This window comes from Oryzias melastigma, linkage group LG9 (assembly GCF_002922805.2).
Source record: "Oryzias melastigma strain HK-1 linkage group LG9, ASM292280v2, whole genome shotgun sequence".
In the NCBI taxonomy this organism is placed as follows: Eukaryota; Metazoa; Chordata; class Actinopteri; order Beloniformes; family Adrianichthyidae; genus Oryzias; species Oryzias melastigma.
The window spans coordinates 15,758,539-15,782,486 of NC_050520.1; the positions used below are offsets into that span (position 1 = coordinate 15,758,539).

Genomic DNA, 23,948 nt, shown 5'->3' on the forward strand with positions numbered 1-23,948 from the left:
GTCTGTTCACTTACAGGTCAGTTCTGATCTGGTTCAGAGTCAGTCTGATTGTAGGTAAACCAATTTGAAGAAAAATAACTCACCCACTAAAAGTGTAAATGTATTTCATTTTATAGAAAAAAACCCTCCAAAGCTTGAATGTAAAAATAACCAAATCAACATGTAGAATGTCTTGTTGGTAAATGTGGTAACGGGTCTAAATGCTTGATGAGTCATGTGCTTTTTTCTTTCTGCTCAAAGCTTGTTTCAGTCAAAGAGGCATCATGTATAAAAGATCCAAATAGTTTGCTCTACTTTAGAATGAAGTCAAACCAGACCAAAGCAGATGAAGGTATGACTTTTGTTTGTTTTCCTCCACACTAACTTAAAGAAAATCATCTTAGCTGTATTTTCTGAACTCCTAAACCGTATCAGAACCAAAATAAGCAACAAGATCTACAAAAGATTGATCACCAATCCAGTTTCAAAGAGACAGGAAGGCGAATGAGCAAATACTGTAGACTCTGATTAGAAACAACCAAAAAACTAATTCAAAAACAAATATGTATTTTAAATGAAGCATTATAGAGTGAGTTAATATATGGATGCATCAGGTCTTCACTGCTCTATACTTTAAGAAAAGGTTCAGATTTAATAGTCTCCTCCGTCTCTGACCTGAGCTTGCTCTTCTTCTTCCAGCATCACCTACATGACGGTGCACGAACCCAGCTTTGTTGGAGTGGACGAACCGTGGGACAGCAGCTCGCTGGACATCGAGAGGCGGTTTCGGCTGGGCAGCGAGGTGGCCAGCCTGACCCGCTCCAACTCCTCGGACAAGAGCGAAGCTCTGGAGAACCTCAGTCTCGGCTTCAGGCTCACCAGCAGTGTCAAGTGGGACTTTGTGGATTTTTGTTCCGCCGTCTTTGATCAATGCTGGATGTGAAAGTCCTGCTTCATTTGCCTCTTTTCTTCCTTTTCTTTCATCTGTGCAGATGCTGCCTCAGAGTCTCCAAAGTTGCAACCATGTTTGCTATTGTCGTCCTCTGCAGTGTGAGTAGATTTGTCCTTTTTATTTGTTAGACAGAAGTAATGTAGCACAGACCTCATTCAAGTGCATGCTGGGAAAACTATACATTTCATCTTTGATTGCAGGAAAGTTTTATATTTTAAGAAGATTCTTATTTCCTTTCAAGCATAAAACTTTCACAGCAGTCTAATTCTGAAATGGACATATCTGGTGTTCTTAATATCCAATCAAGTTGGGACATGTTAAAATTTTTTTAGCAAATCATACAATATACTATATCATTAGAGTTTCCTATTTCCAGAGAATATTCTGAAGTACTCACATTTATGCAAACTCGACCTTAAGTTATGATAATAAACACACTAAAATTCCATGACAGATCAGAAAACTTCACAGATGTTTTTCCTCTGCTCTCAGCTGTTCTTCAGCATGTATCCAGATCGAGACAACCCCTGGAGGATGTTGGCAGTCTCACCATCAGACAGCTTCTGTATCCTCCTACCGTGAAACACTTGATTTTAATGGATGAAGGTTTATGGCTGTCCTTTAAATCCATCACATTCGTATTTTTTCCTTGACTCCCTCTTGTCTCAGCGATGAATGTGACAGACTTTCGGGATAACGCTTTGCTGAAGCTGCAGGTAGCAGGGCCCTTTGCCGTAGGGATGATAGACCTCAGCACCCAGGAGTACATCTTGATCCAGGTGGAGCAGACCGAGGAGCCGGGACAACGGAGGAGGAGAACTCAGCAGGTGAGAATCTCTGTGAAATAAAAACCCCTACAGAATATGGTAATATTATCCCTAAGAAGCTGAATCCTCTGATGTCTGTGAACAGGTGATCTATAACTGGACTGTTCCTCTACATGCTGAACGGAGTGACCAGAGGGTGGTGACTAAAACCTTTGAGATGCTCAGCAGGTACCTCCATGGTCTTTGAAGAAGCACAACACAACAACACAACAAAACTAAGTAAAGCAAACAAAAAAGGCCAATACTGCTACTTAAGAAATTGTATTTAAAAATCGCTATTTCGGGTCTCAAAACCCTGAAAGAAACAATAATTTTAGCACATAAAAATCAATTTTTAAACCAGTTCTTTAACACATTTTTTAAAGTGAAATAAGAGCTTTCATTCTTAAAATGAGGATCAAATCTTCCTGTTTGAACCAAAAAAACTGTTGGACATTTTTACTTAAATTAAAATTATAAACATTATTATACATTTACAATTATAAACACATTATGCATTTACAATGTACCTTCACTTTTTGAGCTGAAATCATTTATCATTTAACCCCAAATATATATATATATTTCTAAAAAAGGGTTTCAGATGTTAACTTATTATTTTTTTTAATAGAGGGCTTGTTGAGGTTTAGCATTTTGCTGTGTGCTCATGTAAGCTTTGCATCTATCAAATTGTGGCTTTGTCCATCATGTTTGTGGACCAGGTGCAGCAGGTTTTAAAAGGCACACAGATTAAACATGATGCAGTTCAGAGCAGAATCAGATTATTCAAGCTCAGTCAAACTCATAAAATAGGAAAAGAGAAACAACAGAAGTTTTAAGGTTAATGTTTATGGTATGAAAATCCTCTTCTATCAAAATTAAAAAAAATGTAGCCATTGATTACATAATCTCTGGGAAAATAATTCATTTGTTTATTTAATTATTTTATACAGATATTCACATTGTATCTATATCATAGTTCATATATACATTAATAGTTATGTTAACTGTAATGTTTATGTTTTTTCTTTTTTTTGTCTAAAATTGTTTTTCAAATAGAACAGGATTGATCAACGTGGCCCCCTGCTGGCCACGTATAAAATATAAATATAACTAAGTATGAAAAAGCAATTGATAAAAAAATAATGCAGTCCCGTTTACACCAAATTCCTGAAAATATTCCAAACTTTAAATTGGTACGGATAACTTTTTTCCCATAATTCTGCAATATCAGAGCTTTTTTTAACAAGACGCTGCCTGTTTTCCAATAAGGTGAGGTTAAATGTGGTGTCCCACACAGCGACCCCATCACCATCACAGTGCAGGCCTTCCTGCAGGACACCGAAGTGGTGCCATTGTCCATGACCCATCAATCGCTGTGGGTCACCATGGAAACGCAGGTGGCCATTGCAGGGATCATCCTGTCTGGCGTCTACATTCTCATCATCTTTGAGGTAAATGATTTTCGATAAGCATCTGATCAAACAGTTTTTTGTAACTTCCCTAATCCAAACGTGGATCATTTCTTCATTGATATAATAACAGGGCTGCTACTGTTTCTAAAATACAAGTAAGAGGAGCATCACAATCCCAGCCTCGAGTTTTTAAAGCATTTTTTTTTTGCAATTTTTGCAAATAAATTGAGGAGAGAAACAGGGGGACACAGAGCAGCTGATATTTCATACAAAGTCCGTCTGCAACACCACGTCCCAGCATCAGTGAGTCTGCACTGTCGTCCCTTTATAGCGTCCTCTAACAATCTTTTCTCAACAACCTTTTTCCACAAGGTCAGCAGAAAGATGAAACGTGGTTTTCTGACAGCACACCAGAACATATGCAGACTGGGCTGAGCTGACAGGCCCATCATTATTCGGTTACCTCCATCAGATCATTCATGTGTCAGACCCCTCCTAAGCAGATTACCAGATGATGACAGAGGCTCAGCTGATGAAATCACTTCGAATGAGATGATAAGCAGAATTTTGCAGTCATTTACTTTCTAAAAGGACTGACATCAAACTTTTTTTTCTAATGTGTGATTTTTAATGGTTTCCTTGAAAGCGGGTCTCTTGATCTGTCTGTCAAATCTCTGTTCTGAAAGGAACACTTTCCTCCAACAAATCAGCAGATTTAGTGAAAACTGATGAAAGAGGAGGAACGTTTCACGCTTTGTTTGAAGCACAAGTGATTGACAGCAGGAGTAATAAAATAGAACATTCCTAGAAAAATTATGAAACCTTTTTATGCAAGAAAGGAAAAGTTAAAGTAAAGGGATATTTGTGGCTTTACTGACACAAAAAGAGCATTTTCTTATTTGCCAGAGAGGCAGTTATTTCCACAGGCGGGAAAAATCTGTGTGCAGCTTTTATTCAGATGAGATGAACAGACATGACATGAACATGGCTGTGCAGACGAAAGCTGGACTAAGATCCGAAAATCCACAGCAAATTTGGGGAAATACAGATTTAATTTTGTTATTAAACTGTCAGTGTTTACTTTTTGTCATACAACTTTTCAACGCCAACATAACTCCAGCGGATTCTGAACATCTGTTTTTGCTCCAAAGAACATAAAAGTTTCTTAATGAGAGAACTGACTTCATATTTTAAACATTGATTCGATTACACTCAATGGAGATGACAGTGATTAGAAACCAGAGGTGATTGTTTTAGAACAGGATTTTAGATAAAACACTCATAACGTTTTAAATTAAAATGTAATTTCTATTCTGTCCTTTCTGACAAAGGACAATAGAGGAGAAATACATCCTTTTGTTCTCTTCTTTATTTCTCCCTCATAAAGATTCTGTCAAACAAAGAAAACGATCTGATTGTCAAAAAAAGATTTTATATTATTCCTCTTGAATAATGGGACTCGGTTTAATTTGATGTAACTCAGAAAGATAGAACTAAAGACAATGACTGCTTCGATATGGAAACAGCTGATGAGAAGTGACAAAAAGAGTTTCATTTAATCAGTTTCATAAGTTTGATAAGTTTTAATACAAATGAAACATCTTTAAAAAGCATGCATTGTATTATTTTATCTGTCATTAAGATGATTAAAAAAGGGTCAGTCCCTTAAGTTTCTGCACCAGGACTGCTTCTATACTTTACTCAGGATCAACATAACAAATGGAAATCATTTGGTTGCTTGGAAAAATTGTAATGTGAGGGAATGCATCTTTATTTATGGGGTGTGCAGTATAACTGTCTGATGCAGAAGCTTCATAGTTCAATATAGAACCTTCATGAGACAGCTGACCTACAAGCAAACCTCTCACCAGCTTCTGGAACATCCAACAGGAATGATCTAACAGTTTAGTCCCCCTGGTTGGGAAGAGACAAAGACAGGTACATGTGTCTGATCCTTATCTTTAGACCTATCTAGTTATCAGATCTGTAACAACGTATGAACACATCGGGTCCATAGAGCTGGACCTTCTCCAAGCTCTCTCACCTGATCCAGGGAATCAAAGGTATCTGAAACAAGAGATCTTTGTGGATTGGAGCTGCTCATTTCTAACTTGAAGAGTAAAACTGGAAAGAGACATGCTTAGGTCAGATGTGAAGCATTTTGATAGATTTAGTGACGGTTGTGTGGCGGTGAAGTGGTTAGAACATGCAGCATGAAGGCTTGGGTTCTAATCTCAGCGGCTTCTTCCTGTGTGCACTTTGCATGTTCCTCTTGTGCACACTGCCTTCCTCCTTCTGCCTCTGTCTTCTTGATTAGACCACCTTATGCAGATGTTATCAAAGATGTGTTTCTGATGAAGTTTAGCATTTTTAGGTGGTCATAAAGGTTAAGATTCTGGTGACTTGAGCCACACGACAGTCTCCAACATTACTCTGAAGACTCCATGTTTACCCACAGAACTATAATCGAGGACAATTGTTTACATTAATGTTTTCAATGACCCACCTACCTCTTCATTCGTAATCATGAGATTTTACAGGTTCTGTTTTTTTGTTTCCCAGATTGTTCATCGCACCCTGGCTGCAATGCTGGGATCGTTAGCTGCCTTAGCTGCTTTGGCTGTCATTGGTAATGTAAGTCCACCATTTTTTTACCATCTGTTGACCAATAACAGCAATAGATTAAAAGCTTGGCTTGATTTTGATTTGGACGGTCAGGAAAGGAAACAACTAGTCAACACTCATTTTGTTCATCTTTAGCAAGAACTTGTAAGTCATTGGATTTTGGGCTCTAAAAAAAGCTACATGTGCATAAAGGATCACTTGTAGGTTTTTAAGCTGTTAATTTTTTGAATCTTTGTGAAAGAGATGTTCTAAATAACACAAACTCAAACTGTTGTCTGTTTATGTTTGGGGTTAAAAACACTGCATTTTTTTCTAATCCCTGATTTTATTGGTGCCAGGAATAATTTGCTGATCCATTAACTTTTACTACTAATGACTGTGATCAAATTGAATATATTGACACCAATTTAAAACAACATATCGGTAATATTGAAAGTGAGTGTTTGTCACAGCGGCCCAGTTTGGTTACGGTGGTGGAGTGGATCGACTACGAGACACTGGCTCTCCTGTTTGGCATGGTGAGTGGATCGAACATGTTCAGTTCTTTGATCAACTGCAAACCACAAGAGGGAGTTCATAAAATATATCAGGACATTATTCCACCTCCAGCTCATTCTGTGTCTTTGTTGTCTGTCCCATCGACTGTATATGAGAACTGGACTGAGTGAGTGTGACGTCACCCAAAGAAAACGCCTCTGTAGAGCTCTTCAAAACATTTAAACCCAAGCTACTCGCTCAACCTCATCTATGTTATCCATGATGTGACAACGAATGAAGTCCAGAAAAACTTTGGCGATTGCCCTGCGGCAGAGACTTCAAGGCGTTGAGGTGTAAATTTGACGCATGTCATAAGAGAGGTGGCAGACACAAATTTAAAGCTTGAATCGCGTCCGCTGTGAATGCAGCATTAGTCATCGTTTCTGTGGCAACTACTCTCTCTAAAGAGGATTGAGCTTGTAGGACAGGGATGTCAAACTCAATCGCACAAGGAGCCAAAAAACCGAGGGTTAGCAAGAATGGTATAAAAGGTATTAGATCAAGAATGGTTATTCTGACAAATATAATGACTGAGTAAAAGCTGTTTATTTCTCAATTGACGCCTATGCGATTTTGACCTCCTTGAGCCAGCATCTACTTCCTGTTTGGAAAGCGAGGGGGGAGTAGCTACTCAGTCCAGTTCTCATATACAGTCAATGATTTCAAGCAGAGACTGGGGAAATATCTGGGCTCCATGGAAACCAACATGTCATTATGGTTGGAAAAAAGGATGTAAATAAAGAAGTTCCAGTGAAAACTAAAACCATTCCGAGTTTAATCTGGAACAATTATAAGCTTAATGAAAGGAATAACATTTCAAGGGAATGGGAATATTTTAAGGTATTGATCAGATATTGAAGATTCAAAAACAAAGATGTCGATCTGTCCAGTTGAACATGCATGAATTTTCATGATTCCCAAAGTTTTACTGAAAAATCGAGTTCTTCAGGCAGATGACAGACTTTGTGTTTCGTGAAACATAGTCTCATGTTATGACTTGATCTTTAATTATGAAAACGTCTCTCACAGATGGTGCTGGTGGCCATTTTTTCAGAAACCGGCTTCTTTGATTACTGTGCCGTGAAGGTGAGCAAACAAATACAGAACAACTAAAAACTAATGTAAGTCTATATTTTACAAATGTAAGCATTTCAATGAATATTTTTTAAATAATGCAAAGTAGAAGTCATTTGCTTGTGAAGATACACTTATATGACTAAATGAAAGATTTTTCTTTTTTTCTTTTTACTGCAGCAGCATCACTTTTGATGGAAATGCAAAAGTCAGTTTATACAGTTTTTAAGCATTTATTATAACTATTGATGGATTTAAAAAAATCTAAATCTCATAAAGGGAATTGAAGCATCAAATTAGAGAAAAGCTGAATGGTTTCTGGCTCCACAACAACAGCAGCTTCTTGTTTTGTTCCATTGCATCTGCTGATGGTGATTTCAGTTACAAACAGACGTGAAGAAAGGAGCGCCATGCGGGCTCATGAATTTTAAACAGGACTTGGACCGGGTCAGGCGCCTCAAATTGAAATCTCTTTACTGAGAGGAGCTTTGCAGCCCCTCTGAAAATGCTTATCCCCTGCAGTTCCATGAGACTGAATTATGAAGTAAAAACATACTCTATGTGAGAGTTTGTGTCAAGTCCATCATTTGATTCCTATTATTTACATTCAAAGATCCATAATATTAGAACTAACCTAAACTCCTTGTTTTGTCTTTGACTCATCAGGCTTACCAGTTATCTCGAGGAAGAGTGTGGCCGATGATCATCATCCTCTGTCTGATCGCAGCCATTCTGTCGGCATTTCTGGACAATGTGACCACCATGATGCTCTTCACTCCTGTCACAATAAGGTACCATGAAGGAGAGGCCGGAAAACAAACTAAGAAGTTAAAGGGTAACCAAACAGGGAAGTTGGAGGCTGACTCCACCCATAGCCGAAATGTGAAAATCCAGTCAGAGGGGCGGGGCTTGCGGAACAGGACTGTTATCAATACTGGAGCTGCAGACCATGATGTGAGACTTAAATGATTTGACCGATCACAAAATTCAAATGTAATACCTCGTTTCAACCAGTAGGGGACAGAACACAGATGTTTTTTGAAAATATTTTCAAGAATTTAGCAAGTTTATTTTAATTTGTCAAAAAAATTGGCAATGACCAACAGACAGCACTTTTAAATCCCCATTTGTAGAGGTCAACAGCCAAAAAAAGTTGATTTAGGGTTTGGTACCCTTTAAAGACCCATGAGTCTTCGCACATTTAAGCTTTAGTTGTTGCTACGCTCCAGAACCACGAGGCGATTTAAGTCCTGATCTGACCCTGTACTATTGTGGACTTTTTGTGTTTAATTTTTTTGCACATTTCATTTTGATTTTTGGAAATTAATTTCGTTTTCCACAAATGTCTTTGTCTTATTTACGTAAAAAAAACAAAGGTACTACAGGATTTTGCTGATTGGATGATGACGTTTGTCTGTCATTTCAACCAAAAGTTATTTGGCATGTAGTGATACTGGATATGCTCCGTACTTAATCATAAAGCTTTTATTAGCATGCAGACATTGAAGACGCATCATCCAATCATTGACGCGCCAAATACCGACCTTTCTGGTTTCTTATTGGGTTTCATTTTTCAACATATAATTTTTCATTTCTGGCTATTACATTTCATTGTTTTGGTTTCTAAATGTTTACATTTTTTAACCCTTTTTAAACCCTGTAAATAAAATAACATAAACACTGGAGCTTTGGTGTTAAATGGGTAATTATTATTTGTTTTGCTTATTTAGATGTGATTATTAATTTTTTATTGCGTTGAGGGATTTGCACATTCAGGGCCACCATACTGAAGGAAATGATCTAGTTTTGAGTCCTCAGTATAGATTTGAACTCCCTAATATTTGACCATAGAGAACATTCAAAACCATTGTTTATTATTTGTATCACAGGATACACTGAACTATCACCTCATCTTCTACCTGAACTCCTTACAAATCCATTTAAAGTATCTTGTCTTATTTGCATTAGAACATGCCAACTTTCCTTTACTTAAAAGTACATTTGAACTATTTTAAGGGCTTGTTGTGAAATTGTTGTGCTCTGAATCAGCAAAGCTTGAGCCAGCTCTCATTAGTTTTCTTTTTGTGTCCCTATTTCCTGGTCATAAAATCAAATTTCCATCCATAATACTAAATGCAGACATGACATTTAATAAAACTATGATTACAGACCCACAGAAACACAGGTTTCAGCCAAATCCATGCCCTCTTTTCACTTACAGTGTCGATGTTGTGCACGGTTGTGACGTTAAAGTACTAATACCTTCATCCGCAAACATCCTTGTTTTTATTCATGTTTCTAACCTACAGCAATCTAATCAAACACTATTCTTTCTGTATCTGATTCTGCAGGTTGTGCGAGGTGCTTAATCTAGACCCCAGACATGTCCTGATTGCAGAAGTAATCTTCACCAACATTGGAGGGGCCGCCACAGCTGTCGGAGATCCACCCAACGTGATTATAGTTTCAAACCAGGGCCTGCGCAGAGAAGTAAGCACTTTACGTCTCCCCACTTCAGCGTGCTCTCACACGGTCTATTAGCTCAGCGCTGACAGGGTTCTCTCCTCTGAACGCTGCAGCCCTGCTACCATCAGGCTTTCTCTTTGTGCAACATTTGCACTCAGAATGTTTTCTATGTGTCAAATATGCAAATACATGCTCAGGTGAGTGGAAAAAGCTTTCTCAGCAATGTGCAGCACTTTTCTGGATAAACAGAAAGTAACATTTGGAGTTTGAGGAGGACCTAAATGCAGGAAAATGAAGGCGAGAGAACGGAAACTTCAAACGTGTAAAAATAAGCTCAAATACACAAATAAGACACACAAAAAGTGGGGGAAAAGTACATAATTGTAGAAAAAAAGTACAGCTATGAATCTAACAGCTAGCCTACATATTTGACTGGACATATACGAAAGAAAGAGCAACTGAATTTCCAACAGGATGTGATCAGGATGAGAGAAGAAGAATATTTAATCATTTAACAAGTGGTTTAACACTTAATCTAATAAAAATGAATCAAATGGAAATGCAGAGACAAAGCAACAGCTTTCAAACTGCAGAAATTATGTTATTAATGATAAAAAAATGGAAACACACCAAGCTGAACTCTGAGCAGTGATGGGTTTCATGAAATGATTAAAAAAGGATACTTCTGTTTCTTATAAAATATTTGATTGAGGACATATATAAAGTAGATTAAGACTATTATCGCATTTTCATGCCAGTGTTCTTTCTCACAATCCAGAGGTGAACTTCTAACGAGCTACTGCAAAGGTTCTCTAGAAAATAAAACAGTTTTTTCTTTTAAATTTATTTTGGCTAAAAACAACACATTCATAACAAAAAAAATCCGCTAGGAACGATTTTACAATAAATCAAAAGATAATCAGAGTGGGACTTTTAAGTAAAACATTTAGCACCAGGATTAGATTCTCAAATGGACAAATATGACTGTTGATCTGGGCTCATTCTGAAAAGTTAGATATGTTTCTGACCAACAGCTCCTGAAAGGGAATCTCTTAAATAAAAATGAGTGTTCCCAAAGTGGAACCCTGAGGGACACCACATTTCAAGAAATAAGTCTCGCTTTTTGTTTTTATTGAATAAAAAATGTTTTTTCCTTGAAAGTAAAATAAGAGAACCTGTTGCACACATTTCTTCTCTAGTCCTCCATGACCATGTACGCTCACTAAATGTTTGATCTGAATAGTATTTATCTCCATATATATTCAACATTTTTGGTTGTGGTTCCAGTAGTTATCAAGTTGTACTCTTATGTTTGTTTTTATTTCTTTATACTGAAGACAGATATATGTTAAAACACAAAGAAATGGCCCAGAACAGCTAAAAATACCAGTTTTTTGTCCAGATTTGGTTCCCTGCCTCAGAAAGCTCAGCTTCCCCGTCATGACTTTTATTTACATTTGATGTGAAGGTGATAAATGAAGATGTAGTGGCAGTGAAAGCAATTTATATTTATGCTGCTTCCTTAATAAATCACAGAAATTAAAATGTCAGAAAAGCGGAAATATGACCACTCTTGTTTTTAGCTACAGTTTCTGTCCACTCTGAGTTTAGAATGTTTTACTGTAACTTCATCACAGGATCATGTAGTAATCAGTAATAATAATAATAATGATGCATTGTTTTTTATATATTTTTATTGTTTTTGACTTGTTTGGTCACTCCCTGTCATCTGTGGTCATTTCCTCTATTTAAAAGTTACTTTGAAGATTAGAGATTTTTGCAAAAATAAACAAAGTCAAAATCATTTTCAGAGAAGATCTATGACTGTGGGCTCCTTTTGGATTTCAGAAGTCAAACATTTGGTTTGAAATCACAGTTTTGGCTCTCGAGGAATATGGGTAGAGAGTTTAAGCCACACACATTGGAAGATGAAGAGATTTAAGCCACAGTGACATTTTAGGGAGAGAAAAGGCTGCTGACTGGATCAGAAACAATTGAGATGTAATTAGACTGAGCGATGAGGACAGCTTCTAAATGAAGTTGAGTTTTATTGAGAGGAAGAGCTGACCCATCTGTTAGATAACTAATATGCAGATACTGCAGATGTCTACTGGACATTTCAGACTAACTCTATTTATAACTCTTTCAGATGTCTACCAATCATGTTCTGAAAGACATCTACATAGAAGTCTACTACACATCTACTTGTAGCCGTTTATTCTTTGGAGATTTTTAGATGTCTATTCAAGTACTTTTTAAAACATTTATTGCACTAGATGTAAAATAAAGACCGATTTTCACCGATAACTAGTAATTATAAAATCTACAGTCCAAAAATTAAAAAACATTTGTACTGAAATTTACCTGCAGGTAAAATGAATCAGAAACTTTCATCAAAACAATAACCCGACTTATATGCAACTGAATGTGTGAACAGAATTTTTATTCAGAGAAATTAGAAGTGCATTGATTTTTTTTTATAGCAATTTTACAAATCAAAACTCAACTTGTGACATTTTAAAAACAGTAATCCCCTAAATGAACTATCCTTGGTGGTATAGATTCAACAAGGTACTGGAAACATTCCTTAGAGAGTTTGGTCCATATTGACATGACAGCATCACACATTTGCTGCAGATTTGTTGGCTGAACATCCACGATGTCAATCTCCTGTTCCACCACATCCCAAAGATGATCTATTGGGATCCAGTGACTGTGGAGGTCATTAGAGTCCAGTGAACTCATTGTTATGTTCAAGAAACCAGTCTGAGATTATTCCAGTTTTTAAAACAATGCATTGTGGGAAACGGTGTCCTGTTATTTCTTGTAGTTCAACGTGACGCTGATCAGGAATAACTGGTGCTAAATGAAGGAAATCTGTGTATTTTGTAATTCTTTCTGGAAGGTAGTGAATCCCTGATAAAAATATAAACAAGATTTCAAATAATCTGTGGTTATATGTGTTATTGTTGCCTTTAAAAATTAACTCTAATTTCTATTTTATTTATTTATTTGGGACAGTGCTCATGAAATTCATCCAGCTGTTTTTTTCAATCTGTTTTACTCTGACAGATGTAAATAATAATATAAAAGACATAACAGCACAGATCATACTAAGGGGTAGTGGCATATTAAATTCAACCGAATGTTAAGCACAACCCCCAACTCCTTGTTCTCATACAGTTTCACCGTTCACCTTCATCTCAGGCGCCTTTCTCCGCCCCCTCCTGCAGCCGCCTGGTCTCGCCGACGATGCAGGCGAGGCGCAAGTGATCTCAAACACACCTTATGTCTACATGCATTGAGTTGCTGCCATGTGATTGGCTTATTAGAAATTTGTTGGACAGGTGTGTGTAATAAAGTGGCCAAGGAGTGTATGTGACAGAAGCTTTTTCAAGATGTTCTGATTATTTTCTTAATGGATTCTCCAAAGCTTTGAGGTGAAATGGAAAATATTTGTAGTCTTTGACTTCATCACGTCCTATTTTTAATTTGTTATAAACAACAGGTGTTTGTTTACCATCTTGGTTAACAGGAAGTTTTTTGGGGCTTATTTTGTTTTGTTTTGTCATACATGTGAACATAGAAACTTTCTTAGCTTATTTTTTTTCTTGTGAGCTGTTTTGAGATGATGGTTGTTGGGAATAATCAACATCTTCTCTAAATCTCACAGTAATCCATAAAATCATATTTCAGGACAATGTGAAATTTTTCTGCAACACATAATATATATAAAAAAACACTTAGTGTTTTAACCTGTGCTGTTTTTCACAGCATTTACTTAAAAAGCCATTGAATTAAAAATAAAAATTGGTTCAAATCTTCTCAGAATAGATTTTATTTTGAACAATCTATAAAAAATAATAAAAATTGATTATTTTTCTTATTTAATCAACTCACCTATTTATGTGACTTGCAGTTATGTTGTCATAACCTGCACTCTTTACTCCCGCTGGAGTCACATCTTGACAAGACATGACATTTTCCCAGCTGCAGGATGCGGCATCTGTTCGGTGTGTGACATTTTAGCCTCGGTGGGTGCAGCAGTATGTGGTCTGCTCTGGTGTTCAGCAGCTCCCATTACAACCGTGCACGGCCAGTCCTTTTATTTTCTTTCTGTTTGACGCGGGGGTGTTTGTGAGAGCGTGTGGAGAGACGAGGGGGGAAGCAATCCCTTTTCCCAGGTGAAAGAACATCAGGAACAAAGCGGCTGCATGATCGCTCAGTCATGACTGGCTTCTGAAAAACCCAGCTTGTGCATGGATGCATGAATTTTTAGTCTGCTGGTTTTGTTTTCATGTGTGCTGAATTGTGTCAATTTAGCTGGAATCCAGACCAGGACAAAATGACACAGCTATTAAGCATTTTTTTCTTTTTTTAAATTTATTTAGGAGAATTTCAGCCCCTTTGCAGTTGACCTTCCTTGTTTTTACATAAATAAAACCTTTATAATTCAGACCCAATCCCACTTAACCATTTAGAAAATACACTTTATTTATGTTTGTGTTGCCTTAAAACTATTCCTTAATAAAATGTTCCTTACAATTAAATTAAACAGCAGCACATACACGTTTCTTTCAAAATAAAGCATCCTGTGTCAAATAAGAATCAAAAGTGGATAAAGAACACAAGTAAACTGAGTCTAACATGGCATTTTCTATCATTCTGACAACAGCTAGGTGCTATTGTGCAGCACATATTAGAATGTACTTCGGTCAGCTAATTGATTTCCTATTTACTTATTTTTTATAATATTTTTTAAAGCCAAGGAGCCACTGCGGAGGGGTAAAAGAGCCACATGTTGCTCCAGAGTCTCAGGTTGCAGACCTGCCCACCCGAGTTGTTGAAATCTCTGTGAAATACGGAGTAACATTTAACATTTAGCAGCATTTTGCTTAAAAATAACAGGTGAATTCAAAACTGGAGGGCTTGTACTGAGTGTTTCCTCACGCCTCCTGCTCACAGAACTCTCCACGGAGGCATGAAAGGGTTACGCTCTTAGAGTGAGGCAATCAGATGACATGTTCATGAAATCATCTGCGGGACTCAAAGGGGACTTGTGCCTAAATCAAAAGCCTCCTTTTAAATGTTTAAAGACATTTGTGGACATAGATTCTTCGCCATCAGTTTCCCTGGTGAAGTAAAATCCTCTAGGGGGCACTGTGAACCATGCAGTTTTTTTCCTGAATTTTTGTGTTCTTCATGACAAATGATGCTTTCATGATTCATGTTCTCATTTAAAGATGTTATTTGCATGATTATGTCATTCTTAAGCTTTTTTGGATTATTTTTGCCAGAAATGTCTTTCACAAATTTGCCCTAAATATTTACCTCCAAGAAAACCGTCTCCAAAAGTACATATATTCCTGCATGGAAACTTTAGAATCAAACATTCCTTTTTGGGTGTGTAGTTCTGTCCTTAGGATGCATCTTTATTTTTGGCTCAAACTTTATTTTCTACGATAAACAATTGTTTTGTTGATATTTTGAGCTCACATCCTTTATAAATACTCCTCCAAAAAGCCACATTTCAATTTTTCAGCAGTGGAAAGATTCTATTTGGATATCACTTACTATACTTTTGCTTTTTTGAATGTAAATGTATTTTGTGTTTCGCAGGGGATTGACTTTGCCAGCTTTACGGGCTACATGTTCCTCGGGATTTGCCTCGTTCTTTTGACCTCCTTCCCTTTCCTGCGGATGCTCTACTGGAACAAAAAACTTTACAACAAAGAATCCATTGAAATAGTTGGTAAGACCCGCCTCCATACACTTGCTAAAACCACAAAAGGAGAAAGAAACTTCATTTATCCTGTTTTCACTAATTTGCTTAAACTAAGCAATTATTTACATAAATAAATATATTGCATGAACTAAAAATAATGATGACAGAGGAATTTACAGCATCATTAAAATCTAAAATGAATAATTAATATTTGCCTTCTCATTTCATTTGAAGACCTATGGCAATGAAAATTGTGTTTTGAACATGTTCTTGTGGCATTTTTCTGACGACGGAGTACATTTATAATATATATTAAGCTTAAAATTGTCTTTCGGAGTATTTCTTTATTCAAATAGCTGTGAATCAGTAGAGGACATTAAAATGTTGTTGGAAAAAGCCTGTAGCTGTGACGTTGAAGCTACAATTGGTAAGCCACAAGCTCCTTGCTCTGCTCCGTTCTGATGTATCCACTTGCAGACAAATAGGTCCATGAACGTCTTTGTTTTCCTCATCTGAACTGGAATCTGGATCAAAACTGTACGTCTGGAAAGCTCCAGTATTTCTCACCATTTTGGTTGCACCAGTGATATTAAATTAGGTTTTTAGGGGCTGTAAGCTAGTGGGGGAGAAAAGGCAAACAAAGGGATCATGGGAAATGAGTGAAGACTTACTCCGTGACAACAGTTTTGACAATAACTCACATGTAAATTTCTGATAAACTCCTACACAAACTATGTCATAGTTTTTTTTATTTTAGCTAAAAATGGCAAAATCATAATAAAAAAACACACTTTTCATATTATGATTGATGTTGACTTTTGTTACACTATTCTCAATTCAGAGAGTTTTTCTTTAACTGTGTTTTAGATTAATCAACCTTTAGAGATAGAAGAAGCACCATTACAACATAAAATCATATTTCAAATTATTTACAGTTATAGCTACAAATTACCATAAAATTACATTGATGTTTGGTGGACAGATGAATATATATTAATAGAATTTAACCCTTTAACACCGGGGCTCCAGTGTTTATGTTCTTTATTTTTTTAATTGTTTACATGATCAACGTAATTTTGGAATTATGTGAACAATCAAAAAATGACAGTGTGTTAAAGATTTAGTGTTTAAGCGTTTCTGGCGATGCCTTATGTGTTAAAGGGTTAAATATTTAAATTTTTGTTTTTTAAAAAAAAACCTTATTCTGTATCCCTAAATATGAATAAAAACACAGATAAAATATCCTAATTCATCATAATTCATGCGAGAGTTAATCAGTTGCTGTAAATGGCTTTTTACAAATTTTGCTAAATACATTTGTGAAGGAAAAACAGCTGAGATCAGACAGTTTCTCTTTGCACATGATGACACCTTTTACTTTTTTATAATTTGGTGAAGTCTTGTTATAACTGGTTACTGGACTCTGAAACCCCCCTTGATGTTCAGCTGTTGGTTTGGGCTCATCAGCAGGGAAGATGTCACCTCCCTCTTCCTCTGAATCTGCAGTTTTTCTAAGCCATTTATGATGATCACCTCCTGTTTCTTTTTTTAATTTCTTTTTCACAACATTACAAGAAAGAGATGCGCACTTACACCATGTTACTGTGTTGTGGAAGGAGGCCACAGTAAACCTCACTAGGGATCACACAGGATTTCTTTGCTGTTGGGCCATCATGCTAACCTTAGCATCACTACACCACCTATAAATCAGAGCCATTGTTTTTGTTTTCTGGTTCAGCCTCCTCTTATAACTTGCCCCCAGGGCTCCCATTTCATAAACTGGAGCTTTACTGGAAGTCCAAGGAGACTGGAGGAAGCCTGTGCTGATGCCAGAGGCGGCTGTTCAGTCCAGGCCTGACAGTCCATCTGTAAATCTGGCCCTGCAGTGTTTAGCATGCAGCTAAATAAGCTCAAACCCCCTGCCTTTCTTGGTAATTTGCTCTCAGTTATGTTTTCTGCTCTTCTTGTTAGATCCTATTAAGGTTTCTTAGCAACCTTCCATAAAAAGATGACTCTCTCTGATAACTCCATAAGGATCCAGCACCCTTAGGCTGTATCTGTTTCATCATTGGCTGTTTCTGAGCTTGTCAATGTGCCTATCACCTGAGCCCGCACAAAGCATATCGACTGCCACCAGGATGAGATCTGAATTAGCCTCAGCCGTGCTGCGTTCTCTCTCTCCCAGTGTGCTTCATTTTGCTGATGGTCTTCGTCGGTGTGGTCCAAGTTTCACATCGATAACCGGGTCCGGTTGTTGTGTCTGTCTCTGCAGAACTCAAACACGAGATCCTGGTTTGGAGGCAGACGGCCCAGCGCATTAATCCCGCCAGCCGAGAGGAAACGGCTGTCAAATGTCTTTTGATGCAAAAAGTGCTCACTCTGGAAAACCTGCTTCGGAAAATGATGAAGACGTTTCAAAGGTTATTCCTGTTTTTTGATGTGCATCGTAGAAGTGGTTTTTCTGGAAAAACAGCCCATAAAGCCAGGATTTTCACACCCCTGGTCTAAAATGAATTTTACACCCATTATTATCAAACTCTGTCCCAAAAAACACTCCCCTAATCACTGAAATGGTGTAAAATTGATCATGTGAAAGTGTTTTGTTGTCCCCCGTCCCTCTGCAGCAATGGAATATTCCAGTCAACAAAAACTTAACGAGAAAAGAATTTAGTTTTTCCCAGATTGGATAGTTTTCCACCAAATTGATCAGTTTTGATTCCGACTTTGTGGGTAAAAATTGCTTTGGGCAGGTGGCAATAATTATAGGTGGTTTGGGATTGGTTTGGGAAATTTTAGCTTCTTATTCAAATATGCTTCAAGCAGGTAGTTGCAGTCAGGAGAGGCAAGTGAAGCAGTGCCTACCCTGCTGTCAGGAGGAGATATTTTGCCTTTACTAATAATAAAATAAATGTGTCCACTAACCTAAATGCAATTCATACGTTTGATCCTAATAATTTCATTTTTATCCTCAAAATCGCTGAATTTTCCGTGTTTCCTGTTCAGTTGAAACAATATCTATTAATTGTCTTCTCCTTTTTTTTCCCCGTAAGGCAAAATTTATTTGACCATTTTTTTCAATCGAAGTTACCATGGAATGCATGTGTCTGTGTGTTTGTGTATCAGACAAATTTCTCAGGAGGATAAAAATTGGGAGCAAAACATTCAGGAGCTGCAGAAGAAGGTAGGCTTTCATTTTTCCTTCAGACAAACTCTTCACTCATCATTCTTTACTATGCATGTTGATAATATCTCAGTAATGGAGTTGGGCCAGACAAATGCAGTCACTTCTGCGATAAAAACATTTATTTTCAAATTCCAGACTTCATTCTTTTTTTCCATTGCTGCTTCCACAGCACAGGATAACCGACAGAGTCCTGTTGGTGAAGTGTGTCTCTGTCCTTGCTGTGGTGATCTTCGTCTTCTTTCTCAACTCCTTTGTTCCCAGCATTCACCTTGATCTTGGTGAGTTCTTCATCAACACCATTCATGTAATTTTAGTAATAACATTTTTTAGAGGTTGACTTCTTTTGCCTGATATTTTCCTTCATTTGTCAGTGAAATCCTGAAATCTTGAACATGTAAAGTCGGATGCATCATTTCTCCTTTACCATTTATTGCTTTAAGTTTATGAAAGTATTGTTTGTAATTATTGTTTTTTTAAGACTCTTTTGATTCATTTCAACGTTTTACAAAAGTTTCATTTTCGCATTTGATATTTAAAAGTACAGAAAGGAGGATGATATCACAGAAAAGTAAAACATGGCCAGCACCAAAGTCCAAAGTTCTTCAATAGTTTTGGTGTAAAAAAAATTAAGAATCTGTCAAATATTTTAAATTATTCAAGTATTAGATAAAAATACTGCACCTTTTTTTTCGTTTGAGAGAAGATGTCAAAAATGTAACAATATGAAACCAATATTATTAAATTGTATGCTAAAATAAAAGTAGTTTGTACAAATATATACCTGGTTTTCCTGGAGTGTATAGCAGAACTCCAATGGTAAACAGAAATTTGACAAAAACTAGAGACAGGATGGGACAAAAAAAAGTACAAATACAAAACAGGCATCATTTTGAATATAATGATAAAAAAGATAAGTCTGTAAGTCTGAATTTTAGGAAAAATAAATGAAATATCTAACGTTAATATCTTTTATGACCTTCTTTTGTGTCCCTGATCCTCTTCTCAAATTAGTCCACTGCTGAAAGCCAGAACATTGTGGCCTTGATGATAAATGTACCTGGGCTGAAAATTCACCAAAATTAAGAAAAGTTCTTTTACAGCTACAAGAGGATTTAGAGAAGACGATGTTAAATATGCAAAAGCCAAACGATCAAATTAGCGGCGGTTCTTCTTTCTGCCTTGAACATACGGAGTCCCATCATTGCACCACTTATCCAGCCTCAGCGGGAGAGGACAGGTTCTGTCACTCACCTGGAAATCTGTTGGTTTCTTCTGTATTCAAGTTGGAGCAGAATCCACCAACATGGAAGCAACCGGTCTGTTGCATCAGATGTGATCACTTACAGTTTCTGAATCTTGCCTTTTTAAACATGTTTTCATGGAGTCTCCTTGACCTGGATAATCAGTTCTGCTTCGGTTTATCTCGATCTTCAAAACAGAGATGACTAACTCTTTTAGCTGCATGTTATAAACTATAAAAGAGTCAAATTTTCTTTTGAATTTGCTGCGACTGTCAAAGTTAACCGTTGCGGGGTTCAAGCTCAAATGAGAAGCCTAATTAATTTTTATTTATTTATTTTTTTAAACAAATTAAAATGGGCTTTTTATGTCAAAGGGATTTTCATCTATGAGTCTCAGAAGTCTGATTCCCTCTGACTTTGTATTGTTGGTGCCTCTGAGGCATCTTTGTGTGTGCTTCGGATGTTTCCAATTTCATATCGTTATAGCAGGTTTTGAAGATCTGATCGCAAAAGCAACAGTTTTTTAATTCACTCATCAATGAAATTCTCATGACATCATTCGTTAAACTCTTTTTTTCTGTAAATAAGGTTTTAGTATTAAATTAACAGGGATAATGCCCGGGGAGGTGTGCATTATAAGACATGAATGAATGGAGGTGTGAACAGTGCAAAGCGAAGGGCACTGTCCCGACTATTCTATGGTCACTTACGAATAGGATGAATATTAAATCCAACATGTTAATCTAGTTGTTTTTGGGTTTAAGTCATTTTTAACAAGATGCGGACAATTTGATATGTGTTATGACATGTTGTCATGGTAACGGCTACTGAGCCTGTACTGACCTTGCTCTGCAGCAGCCAGAGATAGAGGTGTAAATGCTGGACTGCATCAGTTCTGAAGGAAAGTTCATCTCTTACTGCGTGTTTTTGTCCAGATAATAAAGCAAAAGTTTGATTCAAAGTAGTTTCATAGATTGCTTTAATTAAAGAACTAGCCAGCATTGACTCTGATCAATAAATGTGGATTATTTATTAATAAGCTATAAACACATATTTACTTTGTTTCAAGATATAACATAAAAAAACAGAATGTCTTCAACAAACTATTTAAATAAAAGGCAACATCCCCGTTGATGGTATTAATTCAAAGAGTTCCTAGCTTATCCATTTTAGTGACATTTGAAGGACAGAGATATTTTCTACTGTCTTGCTGTTGTGATGAACTGTGGAGTATCTATGCCCACCTATGTTTCTGTTGTTCCGGTTACTTACTGGCGTTTAGGCAATAATATAGGCTTCAAATTTTGTGAGGGAGTTTATACTCATTTTAAATGGACACCTACTGGCGGAGGGATGCAGAACCCTAAGTCCCTTCCCCTCAAAAACCACTAAAGCTCAAAATTCCCCTACAGTTAGAGGAGTAAGGAGAAGCCATATAGTGTTAGGGGAATAATTTGGATTCGGCCTTGCATTTAGGTTGAATTTTGGAATATGTGACTGTAGTGTCAGCAATAAAATGTATTTAATCATTTGATGCACAACAGTTGCCGTCATGTTACTTTCATGGTTCAGGTTTATTGTCGGTGGGACAGCTTGGACTGCTGTTGCTCACTCAGTACCAGCACCTCATCCATGCAGATGCTCTTCGTCACGCGTCTCCTCGTGAAGTCAGTCTGTTACCAGGGAGCTCAGTTAATTACAGCCCAGCTCAGGTTGGCTCTCTGACATTTATTAAACGGGAGCGGTCCCACAGCGGCGTGCTCTCCTCTCCCTCAGGAGGGGGAGGCACCTGTTTGAGCACGCCGTTCATTAAGGAGCGCAGGTCAGGGTTGACTGCAGCTGAAAGCTCAGCCTATTCATCTGTGTGCAGTTCAAAACTTGAGCGGCATTCAAATTTTAATAACTTCAGTCAGGATGACTTCATTACAGTTTGATTACTGCCTGTTCGTCTGACCTCGTGATGCTGTGTGTGGTTTGGAGAGTTACAGCTAGACTTTCCAAAAATAACTAAATTATTTGAGTTTGACATTTCATTTAAAAATTAAGGTTATTGTCAAATATTTGGCACAGAGTTTTAAACAAATATAAAGAAACAATTATTTTCATTTATCGTAGACGTAAAATAGTCCAACTTTTTGGAAGCTTTTGTATTGTTAGTCAAAAACAACTATTTTTCCAAATTATTCCATCTTATATAGACAAGTATTTAATGACTTAAATGAAATGACTAAAAATGTATTCATTCCAAGTTAGTCAAGGTTGATAAAATCCAGTTTATCTGTAACACTCGAAAACTTTTTAAGACCATAACCTAAATAAGTAAACAACAAATTACAGTAAAAAGAAACAATACAGTATGACCATTATAACCAGACTCAGTGGTTTCTATGTCGTGACTTATTGGGAAAAGAGACAAACAGAAATAATTAAATGTTATTAGATAAAACAGAGGAGTTTGTAGCTGAATTAACCCTTTAACACCAGAGTTCCAGAGTTTATGTTCTTTGATTTACTGTAATTGTTGTAATTGTTAACATAATCAACATAATTCCAGTAGATTTTGAAGGAGAAAAGCGGTGTGACGCCGCTTTTCTCCTTCAAAATCTACTGGAATTATGTTGATTATGTTCACAATTGAAAAGTTACAGTACGTTAAAGATTTTGAGTTTAAGCGTCACTGCGACACCTCAGGTGTTAAAGGGTTAAACAAGACTGTATCAGAGAATGACAAAAAGTGGCTTTGGGGTAAATTTTATCCCCACCTTTCTTTATATTTTAAGTATTTCTTTAAGTTTCAATAATGTGTTTTACAATAAAGAAAATGTATCTAATTTTTCTCATGCACATCCATATGTCTTTAGCACCTTACTGGTGTCAGACTCCACTAATTAAACCTAAAACCATTGCAAAGCGTTCACACTAGAAAGCTCCTTCTAATTGGAGAACTCTTCAGGTTTACCTCTTTGATTGCTTCTTTGCACAGGAGGATTAATCAGAGGGCTTGTCTCTCACAATGACGACATCAAGACATTTTTATTTTATCTTAATTTTTTTCTGATCTCTTTAAATTAACTCATGATTAGTTCTTACTTTTTACTTGTATTAAAAAATTAGGTCAACTAAGAAATGTGTTTTTACAGCCACAGACTGAAAATATTTCCTGTTTTCTAAGTGGATCAAAATGGTCTTTTCTATAGTACTCTGAATCTAGTGAACTTCTAGATCTGCTTCTAGGTTCAATCAAATGTGTTACAAACCTAAAATGTTATTTTAATCCAACAAATTTTTACATCACATAATAAGATATTAGATAGATGTAAACTCAAACTTAAGATAATTTTTGTTTTTCTTTGACTCCCTTGTGTTTTTGGCTCTTTTGCAAAAGAGGCTCTTTAGCATTTATCAGCCGTCTTGGCTGCCAAACCCCATATCATCACACTACCCCCATCATGCTTGACTGCTGCTACAATGTTGAAAATTGCGTTAAATTCCCTGTAGTTGCAACCAGACACAGATTTTTTTAAAATAGAAAAAGAGAATGGAAATAAGTTATTTTGAGGTTTACTTTATAGCATTTGTTTAACTTTCTGCTATGAAAAATATGCTAAATCAAAAGATCTTTAATAAAAGCACTGTGAATCAAAGTATTTTCAAAATCCTCACTGAGGGACAAGATTACATTTGTAATCTTGACGGATAACTGTATATTCTGTATATGTAAAAAAGTATGATTTATTATAGAGTGTAGTTTCTAAAAGAGCTAACAGCTGTGCATTAATTGTAGACAAACAATCTGCTTTTTTTTGTTATTGATATCGTGATTTTGTAGTCGTTTAAAGACAATTAAATGGATTTGAAATGTTTAAGATTCTCTGTTTTCTGTAATTTCCTTGTGAAAATCATCCCTAAACCTGCAAATTATACTTGAGTAAAAAGAAAAATAC

At 36.6% G+C, this 23,948-nt stretch overlaps 1 protein-coding gene across 2 annotated transcripts in view; it reads left to right on the forward strand.

Annotated features, from left to right (window-relative positions):
- Positions 1-23,948, forward strand: part of oca2 (oculocutaneous albinism II) — a 51,433-nt gene that overhangs the window by 11,064 nt on the left and 16,421 nt on the right. For both annotated transcript variants that reach the window (XM_024279238.2, XM_024279237.2), the window contains exons 4-18: positions 679-870; positions 972-1,029; positions 1,424-1,496; positions 1,601-1,758; positions 1,844-1,926; positions 3,038-3,191; positions 5,715-5,786; positions 6,230-6,295; positions 7,344-7,400; positions 8,055-8,179; positions 9,740-9,878; positions 15,474-15,606; positions 17,852-17,999; positions 18,703-18,760; positions 18,933-19,041. In XM_024279238.2, coding sequence (XP_024135006.1) covers positions 679-870; positions 972-1,029; positions 1,424-1,496; positions 1,601-1,758; positions 1,844-1,926; positions 3,038-3,191; positions 5,715-5,786; positions 6,230-6,295; positions 7,344-7,400; positions 8,055-8,179; positions 9,740-9,878; positions 15,474-15,606; positions 17,852-17,999; positions 18,703-18,760; positions 18,933-19,041 — 1,625 coding nt within the window. The remainder of the gene's footprint in view (positions 1-678; positions 871-971; positions 1,030-1,423; positions 1,497-1,600; positions 1,759-1,843; positions 1,927-3,037; positions 3,192-5,714; positions 5,787-6,229; positions 6,296-7,343; positions 7,401-8,054; positions 8,180-9,739; positions 9,879-15,473; positions 15,607-17,851; positions 18,000-18,702; positions 18,761-18,932; positions 19,042-23,948) is intronic.